We start from the raw sequence: 17,867 nt of genomic DNA, 5'->3' as shown, positions 1-17,867 counted from the left end.
TAAGGCCAGGACTCCACAGTCTACACCATCTGCAGGCCAGGACTCTACAGTCTACACCATCTGCAGGCCAGGACTCCACAGTCTACACCATCTGCAGGCCAGGACTCCACAGTCTACACCATCTGCAGGCCAGGACTCCACAGTCTACACCATCTACAGGCCATTGGCCACTCTTTCAGGGATGAGGATGTGCACATCCTTGATAGGGAGGAACGCTGGTTTGAATGGGGAGTCAAAAGAGGCCATCTGTGTTAAGAGGGAACTACATCCCTGAACCGGGGGGGGGGGGGGGTAAGAGTACATCTGTCACCATCTTACCATGCTGTGATTGCAAACATTCCCAAATCCTCTGGGAATAGTATAAATATTTTTCCATGTAATTTTAATTCAATCTAAAGTTCATTTTATGCCTTATTTTGATAATTTAGACAAACAGAATTAGTGCAAAGGACTTGAATGTTTTTTGTCTTTAATTTAATTTGTTTTATTTATCTAGTTAGTCGAAAGTAGCAGTTAGTAAGAGTTGAGTCGATCCGTTCCCCGATTCATATTTCTGGTCAGTAGGTGGCAGTAATGTGCCAGAAACTTGTTGGTCATCCGCCATTAAAAAAAAAGAAAAAAAATCTTCAGGAAGCAGGGGAAGAAGAGACGGAGAAGAAGAAGAAGACGGAGTAGTGGTAGTGGTGGTGGTGGTGGTGGTGGTAGTAGGAAGTGTTTAGTAAAGGCTGGGTGTAGCGCGCTTTGGAGACCACAGTTTCGTTTTTAGCTGCTGTCTACCGAATGTCGGTAATTCAGACCCACGACAGCTTCTTGGTACAAACCGAGCCCCTGCGGTTCTGAGTCTTGTTCAGGTGTTCCGGGTCTTGGTGGTACTTTCTGGAGGCCCGAGAGAAGAGACGCACTGACGGACACCAGCCGTCATGTCGCGGGGGTCAGTGCCGTGTTTCTCCGCTCGCCTGACTCTGCTCGCCCCGAACCTTTAAGCCGAAAAACAGCCAGAAAACAAGCCGTCTGGTAGGCGGACGGAGGTCAGACGGACGGGCCGACTCCGGCTGGTCCAGCATGGCCGACAGCGTCGGAGAAGAGTCGGATGGCGGGTTCCCCAGCCAGCCGGGAGGACCTTCGACAACCAGCGTCCCCACTTCCGCCTCCCCGGCGGCCGCCCCTCCTCCCGCCGCGGCCGCGGCAGTGACGGCCATCCCGGCCGGCTTCGGAGAGAGCCTGAGCCCTGGCACGCCGCCGGTCATGGCCGTGTCCCCCAGCGTACTCCCGGGCGTCGGGCTGGGAGTCAGCGGGGCTGGCCTCCTGTCCCAGATCCACGCCACGTCCTGGGACCCGACCCTCAGCACGGACTGGGATAACGAGAAGGCTTCCCAGCAGTGTATTCTCCGGATCAAGAGGTAGGTGGGATGGGTAGCCCGGTAGTCCAGACCAGGTCTTCAGGAGGGCTTGTGTAGAGACCGACACCAGAACAGCACAAGTCCAATGACTGTGGCTGTAGTAGTCTACCCTCATATTAAGATGTAGAGTGTCACCACGCTGTCATGTTCATCTGGGCTCTTTATTCCTCCACCGAGGGGGGAAGGAAGGAGTGTTTCAGATTCCATGTTGTCATGTGTGAAAGACAGTTCATAGTAACCATAAGAAGAAGCAGATCAGACACTGATCTCTTCAGGGGAACGTTATTCATTTAAAAAACCCAACGTAAATTACAGTTGTACTTGACTGGTCTTCAAGAGTGATCATGAGTCGACACTGTTTGAGACCAAGTAGAGTCCAAATCTTAATGTTGTGACGTCCCAGGCTGCAAACATATCAAATCGAGACCAGCGAACTGCCATCCATCCATCCATCCATCCACCCATCCATCTATCCATCCATCTATCCATCCATCCACCCATCCATCCATCCATCTATCCATCCATCCATCCATCCATCCATCCATCCATCTATCCATCCATTATCCGAACCGCTTATTCTGCTCTCAGGATCGCGGGATGCTGGACCCTATCCCAGCAGTTGTGGGGCAGCAGGCGGGGAGACACCCTGGACAGGCCACCAGGCCATCACACAGGGCCAACACAAACACACACACACACACACACACACACACACACACACACACACACACACACACACACACACACACACACACACACATTCACACCTAGGAACAATTTAGTACAGCTGAGTCACCTGACCTACATGTCTTTGAGTCACCTGACCTACATGTCTTTGGACTGTGGGAGGAAACCGGAGCCCCCGGAGGAAACCCATGCAGACATGGGGAGAACATGCAAACTCCACACAGAGGACGACCCCCAAGGTTGGACTACCCCGGGGCTCGAACCCAGGACCTTCTTGCTGTGAGGCGACCGCGCTAACCACTGCACCACCGTGCCGACCGAACTGCAATCCTACGGATGAAAATCAAGTCTTTATTTTTACTGTGAAAGGGTCATCAGTCCAGAATGCTTGAACGTGTGACCAGCAGCTGAAAGTAGAGGTCTGTGGTGCCGTGCCGGGTCACTTCAGTATAGACGTTTCAGTGGAGGGAACCCTGCACATTATTATTTAGTGTGTTTGATATTTAATGTAAACCGCCGTCAAGCTGAATACAGTGTTGCTCGTTACAGCCTCACATGTTCCCTCAGAGCGATGAAAACTACACCTACGTGCACGTGGAGAAATTAGTTGTAGGCCTTTTTGCTCTGTAGGCGTCACGTTTTCTGCGGTATTTTCATGAAAATGTTTTCTGTCTCGTGACCAAGATTGAAAACCTTTACAAACAAAACAAACAGTGGGTTCATACAGTGCATCCGGAAAGTATTCACACCCCTTCACTTTCCCCACATGTTGTTATGTTACAGCTTTATTCCAAAATGGATTAAATTCCTTTTTTGCCTCATCAATCTACACACAATACCCCATAATGACAAAGTGAAAAAGGTTTTGTAGAAATTTTTGCAAATTTACTAAAAATAAAAAACTGAAATATTGCATGTACATTAGTATTCACACCCTTTGCTATGACACTCAAAACTGAGCTCAGGTTCATCCTGTTTCCACTGATCATCCTTGAGATGTTTCTACATCTTGATTGGAGTCCACCTGTAGTAAATTCAATGGATGGGACATGATTTGGAAAGGCACACACCTGTCTATATATGGTCCCACTGTTGACCGTGCATGTCAGAGCAGAAACCAAGCCATGAAGTCAAAGGAATTGTCTGTGGACCTCCGAGACAGGATTGTACCAAGGCACAGATCTGGGGAAGGGTACAAAAACATTTCTACAGCTTTGAAGGTCCTGAAGAGCACAGTGGTCTCCATCATTCGTAAATGGAAGAAGTTTGGATCCACCAGGACTCTTCCTAGAGCTGGCCGCCCAGCCAAACTGAGCAATCGGGGGAGAAGGGCCTTGGTCAGGGAGGTGACCAAGAACCCGATGGTCACTGACAGAGCTCCAGTATTCCTCTGTGGAGATGGGAGAACCTTCCAGAAGGACAACCATCTCTGCAGCACTCCACCAATCAGGCCTTTATGGTAGAGTGGCCAGACGGAAGCCTCTGCTCACTAAAAGGCACATGACAGCCCGCTTGGAGTTTGCCAGAAAGCACCTAAAGGACTCTCAGACCATGAGAAACAAGATTCTCTGGTCTGATGAAACCAAGATTGAACTCTTTGGCCTGAATGCCAAACGTCACGTCTGGAGGAAACCAGGCACCTCTCATCACCTTGCTAATACCATCCCTACAGTGAAGCATGGTGGTGGCAGTATCATGCTGTGGGGATGTTCTTCAGCGGCAGGAACTGGGAGACTAGTCAGGATCGAGGGAAAGATGAATGGAGCAAAGTACAGAGAGATCCTTGATGAAAACCTGCTCCAGAGCGCTCAGGACCTCAGACTGGGGCGAAGGTTTACCTTTCAACACGACAACGACCCTAAGCACACAGCCAAGACAACGAAGGAGTGGCTTCGGGACAAGTCTGTGAATGTCCTTGAGTGGCCCAGCCAGAGCCCAGACTTGAACCCCATTGAACGTCTCTGGAAAGACCTGAAAATAGCTGTGCAGCGACGCTCCCCATCTACCCTTACAGAGCTGGAGAGGATCTGCAGAGAAGAATAGGAGAAATACCCCAAATATAGGTGTGCCAAGCTTGTAGCTTCATACCCAAGAAGACTTGAGGCTGTAATCACTGCCAAGGGTGCCTCAACCAAGTACTGAGTAAAGGCTGTGAATACTTATGTACATGCAATATTTCAGTTTTTTATTTTTAATAAATTTGCAAAAATTTCTACAAAACTTTTTTCACTTTGTCATTATGGGGTATTGTGTGTAGATTGATGAGAAAAAAAAGGAATTTAATCCATTTTGGAATAAGGCTGTAACATAACAACATGTGGGGAAAGTGAAGGGGTGTGAATACTTTCCGGATGCACTGTATCTCTCTAATACCTCCTCTCTCTCTCTCTCTCTCTCTCTCTCTCTCCCCCCCCCCCTCTATCTATCTGTCTATCTAATGTATAGAGATATCATGTCCATCTACAAAGAGCCGCCTCCTGGGATGTTCGTTGTCCCTGACCCCCAAGATATGACCAAGGTAAGACGCTGTAGCCCCAATCTACCCCAGACCCCTCAGACCCCCGGCACAGCACCCAGCTCGAACAGCTCCTCCTTCCCTGTCCCTCCTCCTCTCTTCACTACCTCCTGCAACTCTCATTTCATTTCCTATCCCACGCCTTTTTTTGTAATCCTATCCTTTATGCCCCACCTGCCTTATGTTTCTGCTCTTCCATGCTTTCCTTCTCTCTCTCTCTCTCACTCACTTTCCCTGTCTCTCTCTCACTCACTCGCTCTCCCTGTCTCTCTCTCTCTCTCACTCACTCACTCTACCTGTCTCTCTCTCACTCACTCACTCTCTCTGTCTCTCTCTCTTGCTCACTCACTCACTCTACCTGTCTCTCTCTCACTCACTCTCTCTCTCTCTCTCACTCACTCACTCACTCTACCTGTCTCTCTCTCTCTCTCTCTCTCTCTCACTCACTCACTCTCCCTGTCTCTCTCTCTCGCTCACTCACTCACTCTACCTGTCTCTCTCTCACTCACTCACTCTCCCTGTCTCTCTCTCTCGCTCACTCACTCACTCTCCCTGTCTCTCTCTCTCGCTCACTCACGCACTCTACCTGTCTCTCTCTCTCTCACTCACTCACTCTCCGTCTCTCTCTCTCGCTCACTCACTCACTCTACCTGTCTCGCTCTCTCTAGATCCATGCTCTCATCACAGGACCGTTCGACACGCCGTATGAGGGTGGTTTCTTTCTCTTCCTGTTCCGTTGCCCCCCTGACTACCCCATCCACCCTCCTCGAGTGAAGCTGATCACCACAGGGCACAACACGGTGCGATTCAACCCCAACTTCTACCGCAACGGAAAGGTGTGCCTCAGCATCCTGGGGTGAGAGGCTCTTCATCACATCATCACTTCTGCTCTGTTTAGTCCTGATGCGCACACACACACACACACACACACACACACACATACACACACACACACTGTGTGTGATGCTGCACAGTCTGCCGTATCACACACCAACACCAGCAGGAGAGTAGTGTTCCCTTACCTCTTGACATGGTCTAGTAGGTGAATCCCGTTAGTTCTAGCGATGTGGTGCAGTTACCCGGTCGTCACATCAAGCCGGTGATTGTGTCCACAGAAGAGACAGATTTGTTCACACAGCAGACACGTTGTGGTCTCCATCAGCGGTGACACACTGTGGTGGCAGACAGCGGTATCATTCAGGCGGGAAGTGCTGAAATGAAGAAGAAACGGAAACACTTTTGGGCCATCCCTAAAACTCCCCATGTTTAACAGGTTTGATGTTCTAATCCAAAGTGGATTTGGCTCTGTCACCGAAACGGAAAAGAAATTGGTACAAAGGGGCGTGTCCAGGTGGCGCGGCGGTCTATTCCGTTGCCTACCAACACAGGGGTCGCCGGTTCAAATCCCCGCGTTACCGCCGGCTTGGTCGGGCGTCCCTACAGGCACAACTGCCAGATGTGGGTATGTGTCCTGGTCACTGCACTAGCGCCTCCTCTGGTCGGTTGGGGTGCCTGTTCGGGGGGAGGGGGAACTGGGGGGAATAGCGTGATCCTCCCACACACTACGTCCCCCTGGTGAAACTCCTCCCTGTCAGGTGAAAAGAAGCGGCTGGTGACTCCACATGTATGGGAGGAGGCATGTGGTAGTCTGCAGCCCTCCCCGGATCAGCAGAGGGGGCGGAGCAGAGACCGGGACGGCTCAAGAGAGAGTGGCCTAGTTGACCAAGTGCAACTGGAGAGAAAAAGGGGGAATTCCCCCCCCCCCCCCAAGAAAAAATATTGCCACAAAAAGGATGTTCAACATTAACTGTACATTTATATCTGGAAAAGAAAACAAAAATGTTTATCATGAAATTCAGATAGTTTAATCAGACCAGGTTCTGGTTTGGAAAAAGTTCTTGTTGCCGTGGAAACGTGGTTTTGGTCTCATTCACACTCAGCGTTTTTGGGAAAGTATTAAAAAAAAAAAACGGAAAAAAATCCAGCAAAACCAATGTGACAAGTTACGGAAGTGTGTGTGTGTGTGTGTGTGTGTGTGTGTGTGTGTAGGACGTGGACTGGCCCAGCGTGGAGTCCAGCTCAGAGCATCTCATCTGTCCTCATCTCCATCCAGTCTCTAATGACTGAGAACCCCTACCACAACGAACCAGGCTTTGAACAGGTACAGCCCGCTGTGTGTGTTTGTACGTGTGTTTGAGCCTCTTTGCACTGCTGTCTTTTCCTGTCTGTCTTTCTGTCTGTGTCTGCCCCTCTTCCTGTCTTTCTTATTTCAGTTCAGTTCATCCATTCATCCATTATCCAAACCGCTTATCCTGCTCTCAGGGTCGCAGGGATACTGGAGCCTATCCCAGCAGTCATTGGGTGGCAAGCGGGGAGACACCCTGGGCAGGCCGCCAAGCCATCACACAGGGCCCACACACACACACACACACACACACACACACTCTCTAAGGCTGTCAAAATTGGCCAAATATGATGTTCAATTATTCCTTCTAAAAAAAACACGTAGGTTTGAACCCATTTGAATATATTTTTATGCATTATGGCCACAAGAGGGCAGACCAGTACAGCGAGACACATAACTGCTTGTGTAGGTATATTTATTTCAACTAAACATGTCTTTTAAAAGGTCCACATACCTACACATTACAAAATAAACAAATAGAATAATATCCTATACTGGCACCGCTTCCAGTGTGGGAAGATGGGACGATGGCTGCACGAACTCACGTTTGTGGCGGCCTCACCCAGTACCGTCCATGCAGTGTCATTGTCCACATCTGTGTCTAAGTTTGTGTCCTCGTTTGATGCTGGGAGAGCTAGCGCCGGATCGGCTGGGGTAGCTTGGTCTGCTGCCTCCGGTGGGCCCAGGGACCACGGCCCTGCCTACAGCTGCACCCGAGGAGGAAACACCGAGGGTGGTCTCAGGACGCGGAAGCGGGGCAGGCTAAGCTGACTGCTAGCCCATGCAGACCAGCAGTTCTGACAGTCATCCTAGCTGCGTTCACTCTCTTGGACAGTGATTCTTTTTTTTCTTTTTTCTTTTTTCTTTTTTTTTGGGATATATGTGGGGTATATGTGTTGTTTTTTTGTTGTTGGTAGTTTGGATATGTGTGTTATTGTAGATGTTGGATGTGTTTTTGTCTTTGTGTTGCACTGCTGTGGGCTGGGGGAAACCATCTTTCGTTTCATTTCACATGCACAAGTTCATGAAATAAAACGACTTGTTCCTGATTCCTGTGGCCTAGAGTTAAAATGGCCATGTGTACTATTCACAGAGGGTTGGGATTTACTCTTAGTCCCCCCCCCCCCCCCAGTTCAGGGTTCCCTCTTCACATAGATGGCCTCTTTGACTCTCCGTGCAAACCAGCTGTCCTCCCTTTCAAGGATGTGCACATCCTCATCCCTGAAAGAGTGGCCACTGGCCCCTCTGTAGGTTAAATCATCGCGCTGTGTGTTGGTGAGAATCTGGTAATACGATACGTATCACGATACAGGGTTACCTTTCAGTATATCACGATACAGGGTTACCTTTCAGTATATCACGATACGTATCACGATACAGGGTTACCTTTCAGTATATCACGATACAGGGTTACCATTCAGTATATCACGATACGTATCACGGTACAGGGTTACCTTTCAGTATATCATGGTACGTATCACGATACAGGGTTACCATTCAATATATCACGATACAGGGTTACCTTTCAGTATATCACGATACGTATCACGATACAGTGTTACCTTTCAGTATATCACGATATGTATCACGATACAGGGTTACCATTCAGTATTTCATGATACGTATCACGATACAGGGTTACCATTCAATATATCACAATACGTATCACGATGCAGGGTTACCATTCAATATATCACGATGCGTATCACGATACTGTGTTACCATTCTGTATATCACGATACGTATCACGATACAAGGTTACCATTCAGTATATCACGGTACGTATCACGATACAAGGTTACCATTCAGTATATCATGGTACGTATCACGATACGTATCACGATACAGGGTTACCTTTCAGTATATTACGGTACGTATCACGATACTGTTACCATTCTGTATATCACGATACGTATCACGATACAGTGTTACCATTCAGTATATCACGGTACGTATCACGATACAAGGTTACCATTCAGTATATCATGGTACGTATCACGATACGTATCACGATACAGGGTTACCTTTCAGTATATTATGGTACGTATCACGATACAGTGTTACCATTCTGTATATCATGATATGTATCATGATACAGGGTTACGAGTCAGTATATCACGATATATTGTGATACTGTAAGAAAGGTGATGATATATTGTGGTTTCATAGGCCTGTGTTCTTTGTGCTTATGCTACTCCCTGTCTCAGTTTACGTTGTTGTGTTAGAGTGGAAGAGTCAAATGGCTGAAGATAGATGACAACACTGCCATCTGGCGGTCGTGGGGTTACACACAACACAACATGTTTGTCACGAACCTTTATATGTAAACCATTAAAAATGGATATAGTGGTTTTGATAATCGATACAGTATCACAAAAGATATTACGATACTCGAGTGTATCAATATTTTCTTACAGCCCTATTAAATCGTGGCCTTTTCTTGCTGACTCCAAGAAAAGGCCTGAATCCAACCACCAGTGGGCGACATGTCCTCTTCTCCTGGTTGTCCTGAAAGTAAACAGTGCCCCAACCTGCCTCTGTTTTCAGTCCAGAGACCTTCCATTCAAATAGTTGTGACTTGTACCAGACGAGATGGGACAGGAGCTCTGCCCTGGCGCGGGCTGTCAACCACAGACACACATATTGTTATGGTCATCAGGAGTTGTTGTTAAACCTCAAAAGCATCCCACGTGTCAGGCAGATGAAGACACGACTCTGTTGTGAGACTGTATGAGCTGCTGCCAGTGTGTGACAGTGTGTGACAGATGTGTGACAGATGTCATTGGCTGAGGACAGAACCAGGCGGAGCTTCTGTCTGATCTAGTGTGGTGAGCTAGTGACTTCTGTCTAACCGTCAGACATGTCTCTGTGTTTCAGGAGCGCCACCCAGGGGACAGTAAGAACTACAACGAGTGTATTCGTCATGAGACCGTGAGGGTGGCCGTCTGTGACATGCTGGAGGGCAAAATCCCCTGCCCTGAAGCCCTGTGGTAACAACCAGGCTCTCCTCCACCACTCCCTCCTCACGCCCCCTCCCACATTCAGTCTGTCCTCTCTGGGACCGTACTGAGACTAACGTCATGCTGCGTGTGTGTGTGTGTGTGTTACAGGAGTGTGATGGAGAAGTCGTTCTTAGAGTACTATGACTTCTATGAGGGAGTCTGTAAGGAGAGGCTACACCTTCAGGGACAGAACATGCAGGTAAGTCTGTCTGACTTCCTCAGCTGTTGGTGTCTCTGGTATTTATCTGTCACGGTCTCTTAGTATGTATGTCCACCTGTCTCAGTTCTTATACCTGTGTCCAAGTCTCTGTCTCTCACACACATCTTGTCTTTCTGTAGTTGTGAGGCCCTCTCATTGACAAACCAATGATCAGTTTCATATGCAAATTGCCGTGACTATCAACTAGAGTTACAATGGCCATGTGTGCTATTCACAGATGACTGGGCGATAGTTGCAGTCACAGCATTGTAAGGGCCCGGACACGGCAAACCAGCTAGCGGTGATGAAGGCCGACTGTTGCGTCGCCTGCTGTCTGGGCCAAAAAGTTACACTTGAACACACCGTGAAGACTACAGCCGACAGCCAACTAGCATGTACATTCTGCACTGATTCGCTAATCTGAACAGCCAGTCAGAGTGATCTCGCTCACCGACTGGTTCCGTCCATTCAACGTGCTGAATCAAGTCGAAAAACTGCTGACAGGGGTCCAACTAGTGCCGACGGTGCGGGACACACCGCAAAAACTAGGGTCACAGATGCTCACCGACAGCCTGACACACCAGGCCGACAGCCGACCGTCGGCCTGGTGTGTCAGGGCCTTGAGATGGTGACGGATGTGCTCTTAGCCCTCCCCCTACCCTCGGCTCAGGGAGGGTCGTTCCCTCTTCACTAAAGCAATGTGTAAATATAGCTGCAACTCGCATGTCCGTAGATGCAGTCGGTGCATTGGAAATGATTGAACCAGAGGGGACACCTAAATAAACGTGAGCTGAACACGCAGTATCTAACATGACTTGGTAGCCCAACCGTTATCTAGCTACGCATAACAAATAGTCAGCAGTTGACTGATACTGAACATACAGTCGTCATGTTTATTTAGCTATTTATTTTATTTTTATTTTCTCAGTGTTCATTTCTAGGTTGACAGTGTATGATAATGTTACATATTTTTTTGTAAAGTTACATTTTTAAGAAAGTAGCCTTCTGAGTACCTTTAGCATAGTCATATCAGTGCCTAATCCACATAGAAAAGGTCTGTTTTCATTCCAGCTCAAAAACTCGCTATATCAGTAATCTGTGAATTTTCCCCCTCTAAAATCAGTCAAAAGTCCAATATCAGCCGGGCTCTAATCAGAAGTACATGTCTAACCTTAACCCTAAACCCAAGTTCAAACCCTAAAATAGACCCTTAAAGAAGTGAGGGCCGACCAAATATGTACCTATGGTGTCACTATCATGAGGCCACACATCCATTTAACCCAACTCTCTCCATCCTCTTTTATCTCCCACCCTCTCAGGACCCCTTTGGGGAGAAGCGCGGTCGTTTTGACTACCAGGGGCTGTTGGCCCGCCTCAGCGCCACCCACAGGCGAATACGGGAGAAGACTCCAGCGGAGGAGGAGCAAAATGAAGAGGATGACTCGGACTCGGATGCCAGCTCATCAGGGACTGACCCTGACAGTCAAGGCAGTTCCCAGCCCTGAACCCCACAACCCAGAACCCAGGATCAGGGCTCAGCTTGGCCCAGAGGGGCATCTTTAACACCCAGGCTGGGTGTGATGGACAGGGCTAACAGCGGATGCTGATGGACTGTAGATGCGGTGTGATCCAAACAGTTTACAACCCAACATTAGAGAATTCAGACTGTCATTGGCTAACTGGTCTGTTCTACCTTTCCCTTCTGAAAATCCCGTCTTGTGAAGAAGGTTTATTGGACACTGGTTCTGACCTGGTTGTCATCATGTTAACCATCCTCTCTATGTTCACCCTGACACTCAAACAGGAAGAATTCCTCTGGCTTCATAAAAACTGTATGCTACTCTCAGATCCAGAACAGCAGCCATTTTGATGAGGGTCTGAATCAGAAAAGTTGGAACTAGACTTTGGGAACTTTGCAGCTGAACATGGAAAACACATTTTATCTGATTTTGCAGACCAGAGCAGCTCTGTGTACTGCCTGGTTTTGTCTTTAGGAACTATTTTAGGATGGGAGGAAAGAGAGGTAGCCTCCTTTCTTAAAGGACCTTCTTTTTGTTGAGAGGATTTGGGAAGGAAACGGAGGTGTTCTCGGTTTTGGGCTGTTAGATTCAGCTGTCATGTTTTTACTGGCCCAGATGTGTTATGTCTGGGTCATGGCCTGGTTCTCTACCATCTGCAGAGCCAGGCTAAACTGGATCAGGGCCGAGCCACCTGGTCAGACCATAGGATCCTTTAGGGTTTAAAGTTGTTGACTGTAAATAGTGTTTCCTGACTTTCAGCAAAAAAAAATCTGCCCAGCTGTTTTACAATTTACATCACTCAACAAACAGTAACTGTCAGAAGTTGCCACTTTTTAAAGTCATTCAGCTTTTCTACGGTTTGTTTCTGTTTCTTATTTTTCTCTCTAGCTCTAAAACAAATAACTCGTAGTGCACTACTTAATCTTGGTATTTCCACATCCAGCTCTTCTTTGGATAGATGGATAATCGACGGAGAAGTAAGCCAAACCATGCCATGCCATGTCGAGGAGCTTTCTAGAAGTTTTCAGGGCGTTCTTCCTCGGACAACAAAGTTTTGAGCCCAGTTGACAGGCACTTCCTCCTCTATTCAGGCAGCACCGCAACATGTAAAGATGGAACCTAACAGCTCACAACTATTATCACTGGTCATACCTGTTTCAGTTCCAGCCTTCTTGTCTTTTCCACCTCCCTCCCTTCAATGACTGCCCTTGAATTGCCCTCATAGTGACGCTGATGGAGAGATGTCCACCGTTGTCTGGACTGTTGTGGCTTGAGCTGTGATTGGTTCTAAAGAATTAGCCTTGTAGTTGATTTACAGTAGACGGGGCATTTAACATCGACAAAACCACTTTTGTTACTTTATCGACTGCTTAGGAAAAGCAGCGCTCGGCTGAAAATATTTTCTCCAGAATGTTTCTTGGCTGTCCACTTCCTAAAGTGACCGATTTAGAGCTGAATAGATACCCAAACCTCGCTTGGCTTTGACTGTAGAGTTTCTACACACATCTGGTGTAAAGAAAAAGAATTTAATGTTCAGTTCTTGAAAAAAATGGATTGTGCAACTGAAGGTCTGGAAAAAATTACGGAATAAAATGTTTTGTCCTGATCCGAGTAACCTCACATTTAATCTAGCAAATATCTTACTGGTGCATAGCTGTAATGTAGAGTAATGTTCAGTAGAGCGACTTGGTCTAGTTGACATTATAATATTAGTTGTGTTGAATGTTGAACTATGCAGGGGTGGGCAGTCTTATCCAGAAAGGGCCGGTGTGGGTGAAGGTTTTTGTTCCAACCAAGCAGTTACACACCTGTGTCTGCTAATCAAGGTCCTCAGCAAAGACTCTACTGGTGGATTAGTTGGATCAGGTGTGGAACTGCTTGGTTGGAACAAAAACCTTCACCCACACCGGCCCTTTGTGGATAAGACTGCCCACCCCTGGAAGTTTCTGTTTCACTGTGCAATACTCCCATCTAGCCATCCACTATCCAAACCACTTATCCTTCTCTCAGTCACGGGGATGCTGGAGCCTATCCCAGCAGTCATTGGGCAGCAGGCAGGGAGACACCCTGGACAGGCCGCCAGTCCATCACAGGGCCGACACACACAAAAACATTCACACCTAGGGACAGTTCAGCACGGCCGAGTCACCTGACCTACATGTCTTTGGACTGTGGACTGTGGGAGGAAACCGGAGCCCCCGGAAGAAACCCACGCAGACACGGGAAGAACATGCAAACTGCACACAGAGGACGACCCGGGACGACCCCCAAGGTTGGACTACCCCGGGGCTGGAACCCAGGACCTTCTCGATGTGAGGTGACCGCGCTAACCACTGTGCCACCATGCTGCTCACAGTGCAATACTACATTTACGAAATAGTATAAAGACACATGAACAGTGAACATGAGACAAAGTTTAAGACATTCAATAAGAACCTTAAAATTGAAGTGGGGACTCAAAAAACATATTCACACCGACATAGAACTAGCATCAGACACACTGGTACTGAATGTACATGAATACAGGTGGGTTTTGAGTTGCTTTTTTACAATGGCTGCTGATTCAGATTGTCTAACAACAAGGAGATTGCTATTCCAAAGTTTAGGAGCAAGGAGTGAAGATTGTGGATACAAGCGGCTGAAATGAGTTTCCTCCGTAGGGTGTCTGGGCTCAGCCTTAGAGATAGGGTGAGGAGCTCGGACATCCGGAGGGAGCTCGGAGTAGAGCCGCTGGTCCTGCATCGAAAGGAGCCAGCTGAGGTGGCTCAGACATCTGATCAGGATGCCTCCTGGGTGCCTTCCTTTGGAGTTTTACCGGGCACGGCCAACTGGGAGGAGACCCCGGGGTAGACCCAGAACTCACTGGAGGGACCACATGTCCAATCTGGCCTGGGAAGTGGAGCTGGAGGGCGTTGCTGATGAGAGGGATGTCTGGAGTGCCCTACTTAGCTTGCTGCCACCGCGACCCGACCCCGGAGAAGCGGCTGATGATGAAGGTTAGGAGCAACCATGGTAAAACTTTGACCAACTTCTGACTTTAAACGGTTTTGTTGGCAGCCCGGTGGCCCAGTGGTTGGCGCTGTTCCTCACAGCAAGAAGCTCCTGGGTTCGAACCCCAGGCCGTCCCAGGTCCCTTCTGTGTGGCGTTTGCATGTTCTCCCCGTGTCTGCGTGGTTTTCCTCCTGGTTCTTCGCTTTCCTCCCACCATCAAAAAGACTTGCAGTTAGGGGTAATACTCTGCCCGTGCCCCTGAGCAAGGCAATGGGAAGAAGAACTGGAGTTGGTCCCTGGGCGCTGCAGCCGCCCACTGCTTTCAGTGTGTGATGGGATGGGTTAAATGAAGTTACCCACAGGGATTAATAAAGTACATCTTATTTTATCTTTAGCCGAACCTCCGGAGTGACTGTGGTTCTTTGCTTTAGCTCCTCGAGGTTCTTCCACTCGCACAGGGCGGGTTATACTCGGTAAGCAGTGTACAGGGTGGGTGGTTAAAAAAAAGAGACGAGCAATTAAATCTAAAATTCACTGGTAGCCAGAGAGGAAACCAACACCAGTCTGACGTTTGAGTTCTCCTGTTTCAACTACAAGCTGCAGCACTTGGGAGATGAGACAGCAGCTGGACTACGTCAAGTCCACGGTGCACTGCCGTAGTCCAGCCATACTGACATAATCTGTGTGTCCTCAAAGCAAAAAGGTCTGATTTTAACGTTTCTTCCACAAACGGCACTGGGTAACCGTTTAAACACGATGCCCCCCCCCCCCAAAAAGGCACCTGGGCGATACTGGGGGGGGGGGGGTAATGATAGGGTGAGGAGCTCAGACATCCGGAGGGAGCTCGGAGTAGAGCCGCTGGCTGCTCCTTCACGTCGAAAGGAGCCAGTGGAGGGGGTCCGGGCATCTGATCAGGATGCCCCCTGGGCGCCTTCCTTTTGAGGTTTACCGGGCACGTCCAACTGGGAGGAGACCCCGGGGTAGACCCAGAACTCGCTGGAGGGACTACATGTCCAGTCTGGCCTGGGAACTCCTTGGGATCCCCCAGGAGGAGCTGGAGGGCGTTGGGGGGAGAGGGGGGTCTGGAGTGCCCTACTTAGCTTGCTGCCACCGTGACCCGACCCCGGAGAAGCGGCTGAAGAAGAGATGGATGAATGAACATGAATGAATGAATGAATGAATGAATGAATGACTATTGATGATTTTTTTCTTTTGGATTTTCCCCCTTTTACTCCCCAATTGTACCTGGTCAATTACCCCACTCTTCCGAGCCGTCCCGCTACCCCAACGCCCCTACCAAGGCTTTCTTAAGCTCTCTACACAGCAGAACATGGAGGTAGATGATCATTAGTAATGTGGATATGATGACCAAGCAGGTAGAGATATTCATCGCTCATTTCACTAAAACAGTGGAACAGGTTCAGAAAACCCTCCCTTTACTGTAATGCAGCCTTTAAGACCAGGGAATGGACAACATTTAAGTTCTATCACCATATCATCAGAACCACAACCCCACAACACATCTAGTCTCAGCTCCCCATGTCCACATACTGCCCCGATCTAGTCTAGGCTTTTTATGGTAGTTTGGCATGAAATGCAATGTGCCAAGAAAGAAAGGCTCACAATCCCCATGAAGGATTTCAGTTTTTCTTTTCTCTATTACCCCAATGAAACACAACTTTATCATTGCCAAGTCGGTTTTGTTTGTATAGTCCAATATCACAAATTAAACATGTTTCCTCAAACAGCTTTACAGCAACACAACATCCCGTCTGTCCTTAGACCCTCACATCGGATAAGGAGCAACTCCCCAAGGAGTTGACTAGGAGGAAACCTCAGGGAGAGCAACAGGGGAGAGATCTCTCTCCCGAGGCGGACAGCGTGCAATGGATGTTGCGTTTACACAATTTACACAATACAACATTGGAAGAGGACAACAGAATTATAATGGACATAAAATATATGAAGAATATGATGAGGAGGGTGCCAAGCAGTGTCCGGAGGCCACCGGAACATCCACCTTTTCACAGCAGCCAAGTAGGGCCCTAAATTAGTCATCTGAGTATGATCGTCAGCCCTTATAGGCACATATAGTGCCTTGCAAAAGTATTCAACCCCCTTGACAGTCATCACTAATTTCTGGATTATAAAAGATACTGACACACATGTTCCTGGACAGTATTATTGTTGTGAAGCCACAAGCTCTAACAGCCTGTTCCCGAAGCCAAAATAAGTTATGTTTCACTGACTTTTTTAAAATAAATTAAAAACTAAAATACAGCGCTTGCATAAGTATTCAACCCCCACATATCAGTACTGGGTAGAGTACCCTTTTGCTGCAGTAACAGCCATGATTCTCCTGGGGTAAGTATGTACAAGCTTTGCACATTCTTCTGCAGTAATTTTGCCCATCCTTCTTAGCAGAACTTGTACAGGTCTTGCGGGCTGGTGGGACGGCGCCTCTGGACTGCGATTTTCAGTCTGTGCCACAGATTTTCAACGGGGTTGAGGTCCGGACTTTGACTTGACCAAGTACGTTCCCCTTTTTGTTGCTGAGCCATGCCATTGTTGCTTTAGCCTTGTGCTAAGGATCATCGTCCTGCTGGAAGGTGAACCTTCTCCCAAGCTTCAGTTTTATGGCAGACTGCAGCAGGTTTCTTTTTCCTCTCTCCAACATTTCCCTGTATTTAGCTCCACACATTTAGTCAATTTGAACAAGGTTCCTAGTGCCTGCAGATGAAAAGCAACCCCATAGCATTATGCTGCTACCACCATGCTTCACTGTAGGGAGGTGTTTTTTTTTCCGGGCAGGAGCAGTGTTATGTTTGCACCACACATAACACTTTGAATCTTGGCCAAAAAGCTCAACTTTTGTCTCATCTGACAAAACCTTCACCCACATCCTAACCGGGTCTCTCTCATGCTTGATAGCGAACACCAAGCGTGCTTTTATATGCATAGCTTTGAGCTATGGCTTCTTTCTTGCCACCCTCCCATACAGGCCAGATTTATGGAGAGGCTGTGCTTTGGTTGACTCATGCTCATTTACTTCAGTTTCAGCCGCTGACCTGTCAGTCAACTTTCCGGATTCATCCTAGGAAAAAAGTATTCGCCGCCACTCTGCATGGGCTAGCAGTTAGCTTAGCCCGCCCCGCTTCCGCGTCCTGTCAGACCGCCCTCGGCGTTTCCTCGTCGGGCGCAGCTCCAGGCAGGGGCCGTGGGCCCCGGGCCAACCGGACGAAGCAGACCAAGCTCTCCCAGCCAGACTCCCTCGACACCTCCCCGCACTCCTCACGACGACACCAAAAACACCACAGTCGACGCCAGGTGAGGCCGCCGCCAGGTGAGGCCGCCGCCAGGTGAGGCCG

At 48.4% G+C, this 17,867-nt stretch overlaps 1 protein-coding gene across 1 annotated transcript; it reads left to right on the top strand.

Annotated features, from left to right (window-relative positions):
• Positions 1-652: 652 nt before the first annotated feature.
• ube2z (ubiquitin-conjugating enzyme E2Z) lies at positions 653-13,114 on the top strand. The gene is made up of 7 exons (XM_056287841.1): positions 653-1,400; positions 4,533-4,605; positions 5,271-5,458; positions 6,652-6,763; positions 9,665-9,777; positions 9,898-9,988; positions 11,308-13,114. Exons 1-7 carry the CDS (start codon positions 1,063-1,065, stop codon positions 11,491-11,493), a joined length of 1,101 nt encoding a protein of 366 aa, XP_056143816.1. The 5' UTR covers positions 653-1,062; the 3' UTR covers positions 11,494-13,114.
• Positions 13,115-17,867: the final 4,753 nt, after the last annotated feature.

Source organism: Lampris incognitus, chromosome 10 (assembly GCF_029633865.1).
Source record: "Lampris incognitus isolate fLamInc1 chromosome 10, fLamInc1.hap2, whole genome shotgun sequence".
Lineage (NCBI taxonomy): Eukaryota > Metazoa > Chordata > Actinopteri > Lampriformes > Lampridae > Lampris > Lampris incognitus.
This window is presented reverse-complemented; position numbering and strand designations above follow the sequence as displayed.

What these genes read in the sequence shown, in the direction of transcription:
- ube2z (XM_056287841.1), top strand. Translation starts at nt 1,063, where the DNA reads ATGGCCGACAGCGTCGGAGAAGAGTCGGATGGCGGGTTCCCCAGCCAG. An exon ending in GTGTGCCTCAGCATCCTGGG is followed by an intron (nt 5,459 to 6,651) that starts GTGAGAGGCTCT and finishes GTGTGTGTGTAG; the next exon opens with GACGTGGACTGGCCCAGCGT. An exon ending in CCCTGCCCTGAAGCCCTGTG is followed by an intron (nt 9,778 to 9,897) that starts GTAACAACCAGG and finishes TGTGTGTTACAG; the next exon opens with GAGTGTGATGGAGAAGTCGT.